Source organism: Pundamilia nyererei, unplaced genomic scaffold, assembly GCF_000239375.1.
Source record: "Pundamilia nyererei isolate P.nyererei 1_Seehausen unplaced genomic scaffold, PunNye1.0 scaffold00254, whole genome shotgun sequence".
NCBI classification, from domain to species: domain Eukaryota; kingdom Metazoa; phylum Chordata; class Actinopteri; order Cichliformes; family Cichlidae; genus Pundamilia; species Pundamilia nyererei.
Genome location: NW_005187655.1, coordinates 518,271 through 537,112, shown reverse-complemented (window position 1 = coordinate 537,112; position 18,842 = coordinate 518,271). Strand labels below are relative to the sequence as shown.

At 41.1% G+C, this 18,842-nt stretch overlaps 2 protein-coding genes across 5 annotated transcripts; one reads left to right on the top strand and one right to left on the bottom strand.

Moving 5' to 3' along the window:
* The first annotated feature begins 2,601 nt into the window (after positions 1 to 2,601).
* On the top strand, positions 2,602 to 12,793 carry LOC102201492 (eukaryotic translation initiation factor 5A-1). Of its 3 annotated transcripts, XM_005749767.1 has the most exons (7): positions 2,602 to 3,014; positions 4,696 to 4,867; positions 6,200 to 6,372; positions 6,816 to 6,920; positions 9,182 to 9,313; positions 9,423 to 9,495; positions 12,029 to 12,793. In XM_005749767.1, the coding sequence occupies exons 3-6, from the start codon at positions 6,205 to 6,207 to the stop codon at positions 9,483 to 9,485; spliced, it is 468 nt and encodes a 155-aa protein (XP_005749824.1). In that variant the 5' UTR covers positions 2,602 to 3,014; positions 4,696 to 4,867; positions 6,200 to 6,204; the 3' UTR covers positions 9,486 to 9,495; positions 12,029 to 12,793. The 3 variants fall into 3 exon arrangements, with proteins under 3 accessions (XP_005749824.1, XP_005749826.1, XP_013770529.1); XM_005749769.1 differs by lacking the exon at positions 4,696 to 4,867; XM_013915075.1 differs by lacking the exon at positions 2,602 to 3,014 and having other exon boundaries at positions 4,099 to 4,867; positions 6,203 to 6,372.
* A 58-nt stretch (positions 12,794 to 12,851) lies between these two features.
* Positions 12,852 to 18,483, bottom strand: gps2 (G protein pathway suppressor 2). Of its 2 annotated transcripts, none has more exons than XM_005749770.2 (11): positions 18,299 to 18,483; positions 17,780 to 17,897; positions 16,377 to 16,486; positions 16,167 to 16,279; positions 15,992 to 16,092; positions 15,830 to 15,909; positions 15,556 to 15,727; positions 14,187 to 14,264; positions 14,016 to 14,092; positions 13,769 to 13,864; positions 12,852 to 13,577 (listed from the first exon to the last, which is right to left on the bottom strand). In XM_005749770.2, the coding sequence occupies exons 2-11, from the start codon at positions 17,871 to 17,873 to the stop codon at positions 13,485 to 13,487; spliced, it is 1,014 nt and encodes a 337-aa protein (XP_005749827.1). In that variant the 5' UTR covers positions 17,874 to 17,897; positions 18,299 to 18,483; the 3' UTR covers positions 12,852 to 13,484. The 2 variants fall into 2 exon arrangements, with proteins under 2 accessions (XP_005749827.1, XP_005749828.1); XM_005749771.2 differs by having other exon boundaries at positions 15,992 to 16,071; positions 18,299 to 18,482.
* Positions 18,484 to 18,842: the final 359 nt, after the last annotated feature.

Sequence of the window (18,842 nt, the reverse complement as noted above, 5' to 3'; positions counted from 1 at the left end):
TAGAATCGACAATCGCCAGGTTCTATTTATATAAAAATAGAATGACTGGAGTCTGTTTTTGAGAGGCCATTCATCTCTATCGATCTATATGTTATAGCTTAAAAACACAGCCTTGTAGTGTCTTTTTCACAGAACATAAATAACTGCAGAACTTCGCTGCTAGTGGGTAAACGTCTCTTTGTGATACAATGCTGTTTATATCGGTGAGTGAAAATCCCAATATGAATATACAACATGTAGACAGCCAATAGCTGCCAGCAATATAACAGCAACAGTGAAACTGTAGAAGTTAGACACATACAGTCTGATACACATTAGCTTTTTTACCTGCTGTTAAACTGTTTCAGGTCTTCAAAAGAACTCTGAGTGATCTGGGAGCATTTTTCCCCATATGTAAATACAGCAATGAGAAGTTTCTGATATTTTTTTCTGCTCCTGAACAACAAATTTCTCAAAATATATATTTTTTAAATGTCATTAATTAATTGATTAAAAATAAAAGAAATAAAAGCTCAGACTGGGGGGGGGGGCACGACACTAAGTTTTCTGCCATATGGCACGGATGCTATGTAGACCAGTCAAATGTGGCATGCTTGGATCAGACACCAAATGACCACGGTAGCAGAGTCACAGTATCTGGGGTACAAGAAGCTTAAGGCAACAGTCTGTAGCAGAATCAGCTTGTTGGTACGTTATAGATGGATGCTATTTGGATGGATGAAGAGTGCAATTTTAATTGATCAAAATGTCCTTTATTTCACTATACCCCTGATTATTTATATCCATCAGCACTTCTAGATACTTTTTTATTTGCATGTGTTATGTTCGCCACAGAAATAAGTTCTTATTTTTTTGCCCACTCAATGGTCAAAATTAGTTACACGTAAAAGGTCATCCAGAGAACTCAAATTTATTCTTCTTTTGTCCAAGAACTGAATCCCAAACTCTTGGAAATATTATTTAGCTGTCTGAAAAGATAGAGAAACTTGTTAGCACACTGGACCAATGGGCAGCACAAAATTTATGTTTTACAACACGTTAAAAATCAAAGGTTAGAAAATAAGTAATATGCTTATAAGTGTAAAGACTGGTATACAGGATTAACCAGAGCAGTGGTGAAGTAGCAGGTACCTTGAGTTTACCTAGAGTGGTAGTTGTTGCAGGAATTTAACGCTCTGCAGAAAAACTGGGCAGTCAGTTTAACATTTTCTCTGGGGGTTGTCCATGGGTCTCTATTATGTATCTCAGCGGTTTGAAATTTCTTTCTGTCATAAAGTCGAAAATACTTTTTTTCAAGATATTCAAATCAAGACATAGACATCCACTGTCTGTAGAAGCCTGGTACCATTCAACTATGTTGTGTTTGTTGGAGTTACAGGCGTTAAGTTTTCTAGTAGTGAGCTAGAAAAATAGGTTACAGATGGTTTTTACATTAGTTTAACAGAAATAAACATTTTACATGAAGGTGAGCCAACCTAAACAGTTTAAATGTTTAATCCTGACCTGCGATGAATCCTTATCTTCGGCAAGCCAGGGACTGTTGTAAATTATCACAGCATTTTTTTAAAAAGTACATCATAACTTCAGTCATCTGTTTAAAAACAAATTGCATGACTATAGGTAATGTTCCACTCAGCGCTGTCTCTCTGTGTTTTAACGAAGCCTTGTCTTCATTTTTGTCAATGAAGGCAACAGTAAACCAGGCTGAAAGTATTCATTCAGGTTTCACTTTTTATTATGAAAAAGGAGCAGATAAATGCATATATATGTATGCACTCCTTATATATACACTTCTTTTGTACCATTTTTGGTTAGTATATTTATCTGTTATTTAAATTTGTGCGCTATGTGAGGCAGTATACGTGTAATATTGTTATGCTTGCACAATGACAATAAAGAGTCTTAAGTGTTTTTCATTCATTTAAATGCCTGTGTATTACATGACCTGGTATAAATGTTTGTCCAGTTATGTATCCATGTTTAAAAAAAATAAGCCAACATAGATAGTCTGTGCACCAGACAATATAATATTCCTGGACCTGGAGACCTGGAATGTAAATGTGCGCCTTGGGTCAGCTTCTGTTGTTTAAGTGTGCTATAAATAAAATAGATGTGACAGTGAACATAAAAAGGTTCAGGGATTTTTCACAGAGCAATGTTCTGTGGGCTACATACTGAACTTAGATTAGAGAAACAAACTATTGATCATATCGTGCCAGTATTGCTCAAGCACCAACATCAGCATTGGTATCGATGCTCTGGATATTTGGATCAATCCACCCACCTCTACCAAATAAATCCTGGCCAAGGATCAACTTTAAAATTGTACTTGATTGGTGGATGAGCTCTCTTCAGGGGTTCGATAGTCATTTTTTTACCCATACATGTATTTTCCCCGTTTGAGGACTGTTGCCTTGATGTGTAGGTTGCTGTGACTTTCCGTAAAGTTAAAAAGGGGCAACAATAAGAGCCTTTTAATTTGGGGGTTAAGCTGCAGTGTACCTTTAACTGCAGCCCTCATAGGTCATAGGACTCTAATTTCACAGCACTAAATTTAACCCAGCAGCTCCAAGAACTGCCAAGTTCAACGAGATAGTTCGCTGGATACGCAGATGCCATGGGTCTCTGGACAGAGAAAAGACGCTAATGAGAAGAGTAATAATTAGTAACAGAGGGAATTGCAGGATGCAGAGAGGCACACTGGCAGGATGGCGGCACTGACTCTGTGGATTAAGAATGTTTTCAGTGATCCGGGTTAAATTATAAGGGGATATACTTGTATCCTGTTTAAGGTCCTGTATGCAACCTTTTCTATGTAACTGTACTTTCTGGACAGTGTATCTGGTGGGCTCTACTGAACGCACTGCAGCTCTGGAACAGGAATTTAACAGATGGTAGTTTTAAGGAATAATTTCTGCTATTGGAAAAAAAACATTTGCACTCTGAAAACTGCTGTAAAATTCTTGGTACACACATTGGTCGTCGCGTTTACGAACTACACCCCACCGGGCAAGGTAAATAAGAGCAGGACTGAATGCACGCTGCGCTAGAAAAGCTACGCATGCGCAGAATACATCCAATTGTCGAGGTTTCGTGGACATTGGTATAAAAGTAGCATCAAGCCGCTATAAATTAGCCAGAGAAAGACCGGAAAAGTCAAAACTTCCCCTTTAGTATAAAAGCATGTTATTGTAATAATGAAAGGAGACGTGGTTTTGCGTTTTAACGAGCAGTTATGTTATTTGTAGTATTGAATTGTGGTATTGTAGTACTGGGGCACAGACAGCTTTCGTGTTTTATTGAGAAGCAGAAAATTTAAAAAAAAAAAGGTTCAAAATCTGGTCAATTCACACTCTATAAAAATCAGTGTCATGTTATTCTGTGTGATTGTGTATCTGTAGCAGTATACACAGTGCTGCTTAGACGTCTTGTGCAACCCCTCATTTCTTTGTATTTTGGCTAGACAAATGGGGAATAGTTGGAGTGATTTATTGAAACGCATACAAATATACAGGGTAATACAGCACATATAAGTACTGTCACTTGTGGGAGACGGTTTTTTTCCAGCCCATTTCTTCTTTTGTCCTCCACTTGTTCATTTTCCTCCATTTTTTAAGAACACATCGATTTTGTGGAGCTAAAAATAAATTCTGTTTTTGTTACAGGCTGCTTGTAACATAGTCCCTAAAGATACAATCTTTGCTAAGTTGTCTGTTGGGTGACTTTTTATGCCTGAATGATTAGGTCAGTGTGAAGTGGCTTAACAACAAGAACAAAAACACTCCTCTGAAAATGAATGAAAAAGCATCCAATGTCCAAAGAGAAAAGACCTTCAGAGAGTCGGGAGAACTTTTGCTCAAGACCACTTTTAAGGTGTGTTCAAAGAGTGTGGCTCACTGGAAGCAAAATATAAAGAAATGAGGGGTGGCTTTAGACTTCTGCACATCAGACAGTACATTTACAGTGAGCCCACAGTAGATCTCTAACAGATCTAGTTTTAAAGTGTACCCTGTCTTATTTATTATTATTATAATTATTATAATTATTATAATTATATTATTATTATTATTATTATTATTATTATTATATTTTTCCTATCAAGAAGGCTTGCTCATGCAGTGATGTGAAATGTCATTGTATTGCCATAAATACTGTAGACATTGCATTGAATGTGCTACACTGTAGCTACACTGCAGTATACACTCTATTGTAACTGCATGTAACTAATTAACCAGTGCTAGCTAACGTTACTGGATAACGAGCCCTCCCTTTGCCCTCTCTCCATCTGCAAACATTAGAATCCCATAAAAAAAACTTCAGGCTGTATTTTATTTTTTAAAACCCTGGAAAAGCGTTTACAACTGCGCAATAAAGACGCAATAACATGGATGGGGATTTTATTTTGATAGTTCCAAAGGGAAGCGGGCAGTTTAGACTTCTTTTTTCCCCATGCCCTGACAGTGGTGGGGAGCTGGATGAGGGAAGAGACGGAGAAGGTGGAGTGCAGGGTAAAGCCAGCACATACATAGCGGGGTTTAGGGCTCTGATTCTTTTGGGCCAGGCGGCTGAGTTTAGCGGCGGTGTACCTCTTTACGAGGTAAACTGCTCTCTGGGACAGGACAGGTGTGCTAAAAGACCCGGAATGAAAGCGGAATAAAGGAGGTAGCGAATAGCTTTTTGTTTGTTTGTTTGGAGGAAAAAAAGAGAGACATTTGGGGACATCGCAAACGAGCCACCAAGGAGGAAACAGGCTCCGGGCCAGACGACCCGTTAGCACGGACACTGAGAGGCAAAAGAGGAGGAGGAGGAGGAATAAGGGGAGAAAGGCTGACAAGTGACACAGGAGAGGAGACCCATTATCACTAGGGTGAGTTCCTAATCAAAACATCCTATAGACGGGGCGTGTTTGCGCCTGAGCAGTTCAGTTATCCTGTGCACATGTCCGTCCGAAGCCCTGTTATAGTCCCTTTAACCCCAACCTCAGGCTGCCAGCAGCAGCCTAATTACCCAGAGCTCCAGCACACCCTCCGCTAACCCATCACATCCTGCTACAGTCTGGTTACACTGACGCTTTTCTCCCTGTTTCTTGTTTGGAGGGGGGAGAGCGAAACATAGCCGTTTCGCCATTATCATTATAATTTATTTTGCTCTTCAAATCCTAAAACAGGCACTGCTGAAATTGTCAATGAGAGCAGACTCTGCCACCGCCTCTGTGAACTCTCACAGTCAGCGCACAAACTTTGCGAAAAACTCGCAGGCATCATCTCCTCGGACTGCTGCTGTAGCCATGGTATTAGCTTAGTCATTACTGTGAGGTACAGGCACAACATTCAGTCAAATTTCCACGTCTGTGGGTGTGTGGGCTCCCGGCGCCACTGTGATGCAGAAGCTTTCCTTAATGGTGCGGAGGGTTTAAGGGTCATAAAATGCGGGCTGTCCGCCTTCATCTGGAGGGCCTCGGCCAGAGTGCAGCCGCCAGTGCGCATGAATACGGGGGGTACAGCGACGTTGCAGCCGACGGGCCGTGGCACGTCCTGTGAGCTCTAGGCCGCAGTACACTGCGGAGTGAGCACACAGACTTTTACCACCCGGGGTGTGACTTACCGAAACATTTTTTATTTTGCTTCACAACGAGCGGGTTTAATAAGTCACCCTACGGAGACGCCTCTTTGATTTACTTATGGATTTCAAATGCGAGAGGAGTAGTTTTAGACATTTGTACTCACAGAAAGATTTCCCAAAGTTAAAATGTTCGGATTCGTGAGTTAAACGTAAGAAATTGTGCGTAAATGATCAGTATTTCTTTATTCAGGTACGCATTTTGCACTTTGGGTCCACCTCCGTTGTTTAAATGCGCTATAGGCTCAAATAAAATAGACATGACAGTCAGCACAAAAAGATTCAGGCATTATTCATAGTCATGTTTGAAGTATACCCCACCACACACACTCCAAAAAACAAACACACAAACAAAAAAAACCACAATTCACACAAACACTACAGACAGAAACACACTATTGATCCTGTCATCCTAGTATCGATCTGATACCGATACCAGCACCGATACTTTGACCAATCCGCCCACTTCTGTTAGTGTTGGTAGGACCGGTTAAGCTGGTAAAGATTAAAACTGGATTCAGTTTTAGCTGAAATGCTAAGTACACACACCTCCTTACTCTCCTTTTTTTGGCCTCTGCAGCAGGCATGGCAGATGCAGAGCTGGATTTCCAGACTGGTGATGCTGGGGCATCCGCCACCTACCCCATGCAGTGTTCTGCCCTGCGCAAAAACGGCTTTGTTGTCCTGAAAGGCCGACCCTGCAAGATTGTTGAGATGTCCACCTCCAAGACTGGCAAGCACGGCCACGCCAAGGTCGGTAAATTCCTGATGTACAGAATTACACAGGGGATCTTCATGCCGGGACACATCTATCCGCAAATATAAGAATAATGACTGTAATAAAAAAAAGGTCTTCTCCAATCTGGACACAGTATAAACGCAGTTCTGAAAGAAGTTTCATTGGAGCTTCAGCTGAGGGAGAATTAGCGACGAGAGTCGGTGAATTAGCACTGCGAGGTCACGGTCACTAATATTAATGCATATGAACTGACGCTTTCAGCCTGTTCAAAAACATTGTGCCTCATCAGGGTTGTAGCTTTCAACTCTTCAAGTACTTGGAAAATTACATGTACTAAACTTGGAAATATTATTTCTAGCAAATCATGCTTTTTAGAGGATCGCAGGTAGCTGAAGTGCTCTCTTTGCACGCCCATTAGAAAGGAGATTGTTCATCCTGTGTGTGTTTGTGTGCGCAGGTGCACTTGGTTGGCATCGACATATTCTCTGGTAAGAAGTATGAAGATATTTGTCCCTCCACTCACAACATGGACGTCCCCAACATCAAGAGAATGGATTACCAGGTGAGACACAGATGCTGCGGCACCCATGCTGGTAGGAGTAATTCTGCAGCTCCCACAATGAAGTCGCTCAAAGCGACGTCTTTGATAAGACGTCTCTGTCACGCTGAGTTAACGTTCGTGTGACATTAGAAATCGAGCCTTTCCTTCTCCTCGCCTCTGTGAAAGCTTTGATTTGATCATTAGGAATGCGTTATTTGTCATCACCGGGAAAATCAACGTCCCCGCCTTTGACAGCACAGCAATAACCACAAATATGCGTGTCGCTGTTTAATAAGCACAAGATTTTCTGATAGAATTTTTCCGGCTGCTCGAGGACAGTCGGCAGTTAGGTAGCAATTGCTTCCCGAGAAAAGGAGGAGGGAAGATTTGCAAGACGTGGACGCGGAGAAGGAAAGAGGAGATGCTGCCGTTAATGACGTCTTTTAATATCCTGTTAATCTTTCATGAGCGCACGGAAGGAAAACAGAACCCCGCGGCTTTGTTACGCAGCCGCGCGTTTGAAAGCAAGAAGGCGCCGCATGGATGTATCGAAGAGAGAAGAGGCAGAATTTGCTGTAGTTGTTTCAGTTTCAGGGTTTCACTGATACAGTCGTGACCTCCCGGTGTCTAAAAATAGAACCAGGCCATCAATAATGTTAACAGTAACACTTTTGCTTTACCTGCTGTGACAAGCCAAAGTGTGGACTGGGGGAAAGACCCAGTTTAGAATAGGTGACTTTGAAATCCTCCAAAAATTAAGCTCATTTCCACAAAAACATTTTAATTCTTGGATTCTGCTGTAGTAGCTTTGCATTCCTGAGAGTTTACATTAATCCCTTTTCATCTTATACTCTCCTACGGCGTCGTTTTAGTGCCTCTCTCATTTAAAAAATCTTCTTTTCTGATTGGCTGTGACTCGCAAACAGAAGGTTTGAAAAGCATGTGATCCAGTGGCTCCCATGGATTACTTGTCCTTATATTGACCTCCTTACTTAAACTTTGGCCGTGTTTAATCTGGGTATCCACCTGCAACACAGGAAGTTTTCCCAGTACTCCCTGAAGTGCACCCTGTGATTCAATAGCTTGTAGAAACAGCTCGTCTGTACGATTTTATTAGTCTTTCACATCACTGCGGAGGAATTTTCTCTTCTATAAAACATTCCTTCAGTTCTTTCAGATTTGTGAGCCTCCAGTATTTCAGTCAAGTTTTGATGTGAACTTTGACCTTAGTTATTTTCTTTTTCACTCATTCTGTTGTAGATTTAAATGCTTAGGATCGTTGTTGTGCTGTATGACCCAGGTTAGCTGTAGCTGTCAGACGGATGTCCTCACGTTTGACTTTAGTGCTGACTATTGGCTAAATTTCCCAGGATGTGCACTCCTGAGACGGCTGTGGTTTTGTGTTACCACACACCTAAATGCTCTAAATCTGCAAATTGTGAAAACGTCTGCTTTTATAGAAGCTCTCAAACTTGCTGACGATCAGTTAATCAAGTGCATTTCATTATCAGCATCCGATGCTTGTTACCCTCTTAATTCCTTATGGAAGTAGTAAGAGTGCAGTGACGATTGCGCCGCTGGGCTACATAGTCCTGTGAAAACCTTCTTGCACAATGCACTGACTAATGTCTTGTATGCACTATGGAGCTATTTAGCATCTTTCAGCATGTTGCTTTGGTTCTGCAGCAGCAGCTTTACAGTTTCTGCTCAGTCTCTCCCAGTGCTCAGGATGGGCAGTCAATCAGCTTTTACTCGCACCCTGACGAGCTGTGGTTTGTTTAGTTCATTTATTTGTTCTGTGTTATTTTATCGGTGGTTAAAAAGACATTTGAGTTGTAATTTTAGATATTCAGTATCCAGCAGCCATGCTCAGCACCAGGTGAAGATGAATACAGGAGAGCATATATCAGAGTCAGGTGTTTCTCTATAGAGTCAAGGAAGAGGAAAATTATAGATAATGTAAAAGAAAAATAAACATTTGTCATGTTCTAATGATTCCTCAAATGTAGACTTAAACCTTCTTTTTTTTACCTCAAACCCATCGCGTACCGATGGAAACTAGGTTGTGCAGAGAGCAGAGAGAGTATCGAGTGCTGCCGCTGTTGATCAGATATGCTGGATTAAACCATGTTGTGTGGAGCAGTACACTCAAGCTTACAAACTAACAACAAAACTACAGTTAATTAATTAAGGAACAGAAAGATGAAGATGATAAAGTCTCGCTGTGATTAAAGATCCTGTCTCTTTTTTTCACTGTTTTTTTTGTCGTTGCCCTCTGTCAGCTGATCGGGATCCAGGATGGCTACCTGTCCCTGCTCCAGGACAGTGGAGAGGTGAGAGAGGACCTGAAGATCCCAGAGGGAGACCTGGGAAAGGAGATAGAGAGCAAGCATGAAGCCGGAGAGGAGATCCTGGTGAGCACTGATGCCTTTTTCTCCCGCGCCTGATACCGGACAGCTTCCACGGCTGCCTCGTTGCGAATTTAAATGATCGCACTTTACATAAGAACTTCTGCTCTTTCAGATCACCGTTCTAAATGCAATGGATGAAGAAGCTGCGATTGGCATCAAAGCCTTGGGGAAATAAGCCCGTGCAGGTAAATGCAGAGCTGCGGCTGTGGCAGCACGCAGCTGTTCTCTTAACTCCTCCCGCAACCGCCGCCTCGACCCCAGCCTGCCTGAAGACAAGTGTGTGTGTGTGTCTGCGCTTGTGAGTGTGTCTCATGTAAAATTATGTATGTGCGTGAGTTCGGTCATTACACCACGCACCACCAGCATGTGCCATGCTAGTGCGATGTGTGTGTGAAGTCACGCATAGATGTTGTACATGAGAGGAGCAAGGGGAAGGCAACTCTGGACATCAAGACCCGAGGCTGAGGTTTGCTGTACAGATTTGGCCTTTGCTATTATTGAAAATAAATAAATATGACCTTATTTACAATTATTTACAATTACAAATATGCACTATACTGGAAATATCCATGTTTTTAAATATGAATGCGTGTTTTTGTGTATATACTTGTTTGGACTGGATATATTAGTGATGTCAGATGACAAAATGTTACAAATTCTGCAAGTTTTTTTCAAATTTAATACTGTATAAGGTGGTGGTTGCACAGCAGGGTGACCTGGTGGATTTGCCTAACCCTTTAAAGAAACAGTTCACCCCCAAATCAAATATGTGTTTCCATCGGTAGTGCTGTTTATGAATCTAGACTGTTTAAGCATGAGTTGGCCGGTTTTGGAAATATCGTACAGTGGAACTAAATGCCCCATCCATGACACTGTGTTACGTCCCCTAACACACACCACTGATGGAAAGAAAACAAAAAAAGAACAGAAAAATCGTATTACCTTGCTGTGAGCAGTTTCGTGTAGGAACTATTTTGTTTCTCTCGAACTACAACCGTGCTGTGCAGAAGGACATGTGGCTGTACCTGAGGCGAGAGGCTCGAACTAATGGCCCCTTGTAAACACAGATCCTCCTGGCTTAGCTGTCAGAAGTTGCCCACTGCTAGCTTGTCATAGCAAGCTGTTGAGCTCCAGGATACTGTTGGTTGACATATATCCTGGTAATAAATACCTTATGTTACCTAGGCAACTACAGCTTGTAAAATCTATAAAGCAATGCATGACTGGCAGGTTTCTTCTTGTGTTGATGCAGTTATTAATAATTGGCTAATAAGCTATCTGCATTCTTTCTTTCCTTGTCAACATTTTGACACACTGAGGACAAATTGAACTCCTGATTTCTCACTCAGTGGTTGATTTATTTTCCTGCTGAGCTAACAGATAAAACAATGAGGCAATTACATCACAGGGTTTTTAATGCTAACACTGGGACAGCACAAAAGCGGTGCTCGCAACTACAGGCTGACTGATTTATTGATATTATGGTGATATGCTGGTATTTTATCAGCCATTATTAGTTATATTGCTATCAGTAAAAGTAAAACAGAGATGGGAGAAACACTCTACAACCATGTTGCGAATGTTGATGCTGCAAAGTTTGTCCAGCAGAGGGCACTGTGGAACTCGCAAACACTCAATGTTTGGGATGCAGCATAGTACAAGCAGCTGATTCGAGCAGAGTTGGGCAAAGCGTAAACAAGTCAATAAACTTTAAAAAAAAACCTACATTGACAAACTAAAAGCTACAAACACCACAACATGTTTCGTGTGTGTGAAATAAATAAAAAATAATTGGTCGATATATTGAAATATCGGATTTTTAAAACGCCAAGTATCGGTATCAGTTTTAACAGTCCAGCCAAGCGAAGTTCACCAATAAACAAGACAGAGTGTACTTGTAGAGAAATGTAACTGATATAAAAGTGTTGATATTAAAATAAAATGAATAATAATTATCTGTGTGCGTGGGTAGACTTTGTGTAGCGGTGTCTACACGGCCACCTTGTAGCAAAAAACAAAGCAGACAAATGGAAACCTCAGAAAGAAACTAGTCCCTACATTAAACTGCTCACGTTGAGGCTTGTGGACTTTTTTTTTTTACTCACAGCCAGGTCATAATTTCTGTTCAGATACTTTACTTCTTGGTTATATAAATACATTATTTTGGCACTATGATCATCACATTCAGGTTATCTCTACAGCCAGGACTGGGCAACTCATGCCAGAACCATCTAGATGGCTAGAAAACACCACAAACCCGAGGAAAACATATACAAGTTTGTCAAACTTGTGTTTCACAGTAACACTATTAAGAGCATGTGTATCATTCTTATGCATAAATATAAATGAAAAGCTGAAAGCTAATATTGTAATATTTGATCAGTGTTTATCTTTTTTCCTGTGGGTTACACTTTATTTTACAGCCTGTTACTTCCTGTGTTTCTTTAAGAAGCAGCTCGCAGCCCTGTTGTAATTGTAACCTGTTTATGCACTTTCTTTCCTGTAATTCGCCTCCACACTGTGGGCTGTAGAATAAAGTCACTGTTATCTGTGCAATGTTTCCTCTGCAGAGGCCAGTTAAACCATCTCATTAAAGTATATCTCTAAGGACAGATATATATATATATATATATATTTATTTTTCTTAAGCATCTTCCTTCCTGACTTCTCCTTTCCTTTCTTCTCATTCCTCCCTCCCTTCTTCCAATTCTGTTTCAGGGGTAATCGAGATGCACTGGACCTGGGGAAAGGAGGGGATATTGCCTCGTCAGTTATTCTCCCTCTTTGTTTTTCATACTCTCTCCCTCTCAGTTGTCTGTCCCTGCTTCAGGTTCAATTAGTTAATAAATCATTGGAAATGTCAAACAGTTAAAAAAAACAAAACATACTCCATGTACATACACGTGTCCAGGCGTAGTGGTAGGTCTCACAAAAGATGGAGGTGGTGTATGATTGAGTAGCTACTTACAAGCTGTTAAAGTCATGACTATTATTATTTGTCCCCAATTTATAAAGGGCTTCAACTCCACACCTGCATTGTTCTGTTGAGGCTTGCTGAGCGTGTACCATACAGGAGTAAATACATGCCTCGATTTTGTATTTCTGTATGTCACCATTTCAGCACTGGGCCCCTACAAGCCCCGCCCCCTCCTCCTGCCGTCATATCATCATTAGTTTGGATTTTTACCGACATGGCACACCAAGGTTCAGCGTGTTTTTGTCTAAAAGTTTAAAGAGACGTGTCAAAGAGAGACAAGAAACCAATCCTCTTCAAGGAGAAATTCTTTTTTCTTTTTTAAAGTCCGCTGGCCAAAACGTTTCGCTTCACTGTTTGGAGTATTATTTGTCGTACTCTCAAACTGTGAGCAGTGATTCGGAGGCGGACGAGTCGTGGCGGTTTGGTGTCCTTACTTTGTGTTCATGCAGCCAGTCCAAACTGTGCAGAATGTCTTCTTGGCCAAAACAAATAAAGACGACACAAACTGCTGGCTGTTGCTTATTGTTTATTTAACAACATTTAAGCAAAAGCTTAAAAAAATTAAACCAGACCTAAACCTGATTGAAGCTGTGAGGGATGATGGGGAAAAACTTGAGGCAGAAAATGACTCTCTTACTTTCTGGTAACACATTGAAACAATCTTTCAGTTAATCTGTAGTAGTGTTCATCAATGTGTGTGTTTGTGTGTGTGAGAGAGAGACAAATCAGAAACATCAATTAAATCCAAATACTGTACACGTTCTCTTCCACTTCCTGCTACTTGATAGTGAGCAAAGGAACTCCAGATACACTGGACACGCCCCTGGCGTCACTGTGGATATGAAGGACCGGCTCTGGACCGTGTAGTCTGGCTTTTATCAGTGTTACTAACAGTTAAACGCACATAAGCACCTCGATGATGGCTTCACAGTGCAAGTAAAATAACAACATTAATTGAAGTAAAATATGAGTCTGAAGCTCAGAGCACATATGTTGAAGAGCTGCTTAGTAGCTTATTAACAACATTAAAACAAAGCTAAAAAAAAAACAAAACTATACAAGGAATAAAACAGATCATAAGGCATAATCCAACCTAGTTACAAAAAAAGAAAAAAAAAGAAAGCTATTTAAGCGCCAACAGGATCGCCAGAATCTTGAGTGGACTTCTGAAATCTGAGCACCGGTGAGTTTGATCATCTACTTGCCGTGGTGGTAAAACCTCTGCCCGCTTTGGCTGTGGGGCAGGAAGCTATGACGGGGAGCGCTCTGGGGAGAGCTCTGGAACGGAGCCTGGGGAAGGAAAGAGGAACCATGATCACAAGACAGACAAGAAGCAGAACATTAATGAACATATACACACTGTAGCAGCTCAGACTTTACTTATACTGAATATATTTACAAGAATTACAAGCAATATACAAGTTACTTGACCACATAACACAGGATTAAAAACAAATGGTGTGTGTGTTTTGAGGGTTTACCTTTGCAGTAGGGATCTGGACCGCCATCGATGATGTGGGCAGCAGACCTGGGGTGGAAGGATGCATGGCTGGGGGGTGCATGGGCCTCAAACCACTCTGACATGACGGAAGGAAAACTGGTCAGCTAATGGATAACGTCTATTATTTAGACGATCACATATCACAGAGTTTATTTTTGTGTTTGTCTAATATTCCAGCAACATCTGCTGTTTCTGCTTCGCAGCATCTAAAGCTGAAACGGTCTTACTGCGTCAGTAAAGCCCGACTGTTGGTTAGCATGTTCCAGCTGCTTCTGCAGGGGTATTCCTGCTCCAGGGATGTATCCTGCAGAAGATGGTCAGGTTACTTTACAACTCCTCTGAATTTTATGTAGATCGTGGAATTAGACATAGGTATAATTTACAGCAGTGAAACCCACCTTGCTGGGAGGTGAAGTGAACAGGGTAACCAGCCTGCTGGTGAGGGAGGTACTGCATTGCTTGAAATGCAGATGCGCCTGTGGGGAAAAAGGCAAAGTCATTACAATCAATACATCTCACTGTGATCTGATTGTTTTAATGATCAATCAGCGGGTTTCTGACATTACTGACGCCACGGCAGCATCTAAATAGCATGCCGCCAACTCCACGGTGCATCCACACTTGAAAAATACAAGCTTAAAGAAAAATGACTTCGCACTCAGTGGGGGATTTTATTTTTCGGCTGAAGTCAGGGCGCTTTGATCAAACGAAAGCTGTCGGCTGGACTGTCAGTTTTGCGCTTAGACTGTTTGAGAGGAGAGTTTCAAACTGTGCGAGAAATGATTTCATAGTTGATTTGTATAAACACGATGTACACGTCTATGTCAATGAAAATCAGCAAAGACTGGCGGCACCTGTGGGCTGAGATGGGCTCAGCCTACTAAAACATGCATCTTGCTCATCAAAAGCATTTCTCTTTACGCCAATGAACACATATTAAAATACCAGCACTGTTTCTAACTTCTGATTGGTTGGACAGTCGTCCCTTTCTTTTCAAATTCAAACATCCACAGGGCTCTGACGCAGGCCCAGAATGAAGCTTGATCACTCAGACCACACACAGACACACACATACATGATCCACTGCTTACCTGAGGTCATACACTCACACACATAATGTTCTCTGAACCATATATGGACTCAAACAATTACATATATTAGTTGAACTTTAGCTATATTTATGTGTATCACGCTTATTACTGTCAAGACTCTGATAAGGATATCGCCTTAAAACTACTAGAATGCCTTCCTTAGCCTTTGAATAGAGGCTATGCCCTCCGTCTCGACTGCCCAACTATATTTCAAGAAGCCCAGCCTGACACAGCAGCCTACAACCGGCTCAGATTGATTTCTATGTCAACTCCTGAAATCCAAGTAAAGACGGAGGAATCGCACACATGATGCTGATAATTCATTTCTTTGTGTGTTCACTGTGCCACTAGAGAACATTGTTTGAACATTAAAGGACAAAATGACCTCTTACACAATTACAACTAGTGTATAACGCATGTTTGTGTACTGTGATGCACATCACCATCCATCAATCCATCCGTGTTTATTATTATTTTTTTGTAATCATTTTTGACCTGGTGCCCTATGGCACTGAATGTTATTTAACTCCCTCGTTTCCTGTTTCTTCCTGTCTTATACAGTTTTTTTAATCGTGTATATGATAAAATATGTAAGTCATGTCACTGTGACACATTACCCAAATGTTTACTGTACCACTGTACACACTGACAGCAAAGAAATCTTATCTCATCTTACCTCTGATCTGAGAGCTGCTTGCGAAACTGACTGGCACTGAGGGTCCAGGGGCGTAGCTGGAAGGATGCTGAGCCTGAGCCACTCCGTAGGGCTCATGGACCCCCTGACCTCCGCTGAACTGGCCGTGCTCTGCGGAGCCTGAGCTGAAGCCAGGCGTCTGATAATGACGTGCCTAAAAGAGGACGACGTGCACATGTAAACACTGTAAGAAGCATATTATATAGATTGTATTATATTTTATAAATTCTTTAACTGGAACACTCCTTTTACTCACAGGGAGGACAGCAGCTGGGAACAGCTGTTTGCTCCTTTCTCCGAGCAGTGGGCCAGGTCTGCTGTGGCTGACTGGATTGCCTGAAGGAGAGAAAAGGAGAATGTCACTATATGAAAAACAATGACGACTCTGGCAACGCGCAGAACCTGGAACTTTTCTCACCTTGAATGCCGAGGAGGTGCTGTCCTGGGTGCATGGGCAGACTCTGCTGGTAGCTCGCTGATGTCAAAGTTGTAATATCACTAAAGTGGGAGACCAAAAAGCTTAACCGACAATTAACAATCCTTTGACAAAACAACAAACTAAGTGAAGTATATATATATATATATATATATACCTCTGCTCTTTTCTTCGTCTTTTCTCCTCTTCGTGGAGAACTTTCTTGAGCTGTAAAAAGAGCTGATGTTTCTCTTCTTGTAGTCCCTGAAGTTTTTCCCCCATCTTCATCACCTGATGTTTATTTGAGGAAATCATGGTGTAAGAACACACAGACTTTGTTTTGTATAAAGCTGGGAGCACAGACTAGCTGAAATGTCACATTTCAAACCTGTTCTTTCGTTTCCTCCAAGGACATCCTCTCCTCTATCTCTTTTGTCCTCTTCCTCTCTTCCTCTTCCTTCATCTTCTGCTCCATCATTTTGTCCACCTCTTCCTCCTCTGAAAAAAGTTTATTTATTAAGGTGAGTATAGTGTAGCTACTTTTTTTTGATTGCCTTTTAGATCTATGACCAAAGAATAGGTTGCAGGCAGACAGCTATAACATATACACTCAGCAGGCAATTTTTTGGGTACATTTTGCTATTATAGGGTTGAACCCCTTTATTCTTTTAAAACTGTCTTAATTCTTCACTGGACATATTCAACGATGTGCTGTAAACGTTCCTCAGAAATGGTCCATGTTAACATGGCACATCACACACCTGCTGCACATTCATGATGTGAATCTCTTGTTCCACCGCATCCCAAGGTGCTCTATTAAATTAAGATCTGGTGACTGTGGATGTAGTTTAACTACAGTGAACTCACTGTCATGTCCAAGAAATCAGTTTCAATTTGATTTGAGGTTTGAGACATGCAAACACACATGTTCATGAACAATACTCAGGCTGACGACTCTGAATTTGTACTAAGAGGTCCACCGTGTGCAAAGAGAAAAATCACCATATTATTGCACCATTGATACAAAGCAGGATGGAATCATACTCTTATGCCGTTTACACCTAAAGGTGAGCCTACCACCTGAATATTGCAGTAGAAACTGACACTCGTCAGATCAGCAAATGTCTGGGGGGGGGTTTGTCAGTCTTCTGTTGCAAAATGTTGGTGAGCCTGTGCAAACTGTAGCTTCAGTTTCCTGTTCTTAGCTGATAGGAGCAGTGCCCTGTGCTGCTTTAACCCATCTGCTTCATGGTTTGACGTGTTGTCCATTCAGTGGCACCTTGGTTGTAAAATTGTTTTAGCAAAGTCATTTAAATCACATTTTTTCCTCATTCTGATGCTCAATTTGAACTTCAGTGGGTCGTCTTGACCATGTCGATATGGTAAATGCACTGGATGATTATAAATTTGTGCCTAACAAACCAGCAGGTGAGTGTATTATTACACAAAAAAATCACAATCATGGATGGATAGATTATTCGAAGAATATATGCATAAACATAGGACTTGAATCTAAATGAGGCAGATCTTAGTCAAATTTTACAGAATTACAAAGAATGAACATGAAAAGTTAATTTGTTTTATTGACTAAATGCTAAAAACAATTCATACTCTGGTTGGCTGATATTTAATTGTGACCAGGAGTATTACCTATCCAAACACAGCTCAGCGTCTTAACAGTGCTTGCTTATTTCTACAAGAATCCTTAAAAGGTGTCAGATGTGACACACTAGGGCTAAAATACTTTTTAAAGCGCATACACACATACACACACACAAAATGAGAAAGCACCTTGTCTCTTGCGCTCTCTTTCCCTCATTATGTGTTTGTGGAGAGCTCTGGCCATCGCGTTGGACAGCTTGGGTCTCTCAAGCAGGGCGGGCATTGTGACAGGCAGTGGAGGGGCCAGCTGGTGTGGGTCAAAATGTCAGTAATGAATCGACAAGGTCAGAGGAAATATTTAGAGTTCATTAAACTACATCAAAGTGTGCATCTACGCTCACTCAAACAAGTGTAACAACCACAGGCCTCGCTAGCTAGCCGATATCGGCCTAAGTTAGCACAGATAGCTGTACCTCCCAATACATGACAATATTTAGAGTAAAATGCACCAACAGAAAACATAGTAATTTAATATAACAAGTGATGTAGCTTACATGTGTAAACCCCTAACAAAAAATACATATTTAAACTTAACCGGGGAAAAACGCTAGCTAGCGAGGCTAGCTGCAGAGCACTTTACTGCGTTACGTATTTTATCCTACATGGTCTACTTTGAATTCAGTGCTGATAAAACTGTAAAAAGCTTACTTTTATTTCGTTGTGAGTCTTTTAATAAGAATCTAACCGTCTGGCGGTTTTTTAGCTTGATAGCACTCGAGCGGTTAAAACATAAAAATCAAAAAGTCTCCCACAAAACATAAACAGACGGAGCGATTTCCAGACCGGTGATGCTGTTGCATTTCCGGTTCAAAGAAGGCGGTCACGCTTCGAAGTGCACTTTGGGAGTTGTAGTTTGGAAGTGCAATGCGGCGACTCTCACGTCGATGTCAGCAAAATGAAACTTCCAAGCAGTTTTGTGTATGTCGTGTTTTTATTTCTTGATGCTTATACAGTTTTATAGTTCAAATATTTGATTTCCTATCAAGGGAAAGATTTAGGAAACACCAAAGCCTCCTTGTGCCGAATGTGGGCTAACCAATTTGATTTCATTGGCAAAACATGAGTAATTTCCTCATTACTTACAACAGTAAATTACATGTTCCGCTTTATTTTTCCCCAGTCTGAAATATGTTTTAATACTTTCATTACATACTACCTATTTTGTTATTTGCTACTTACACAGAACTATTTA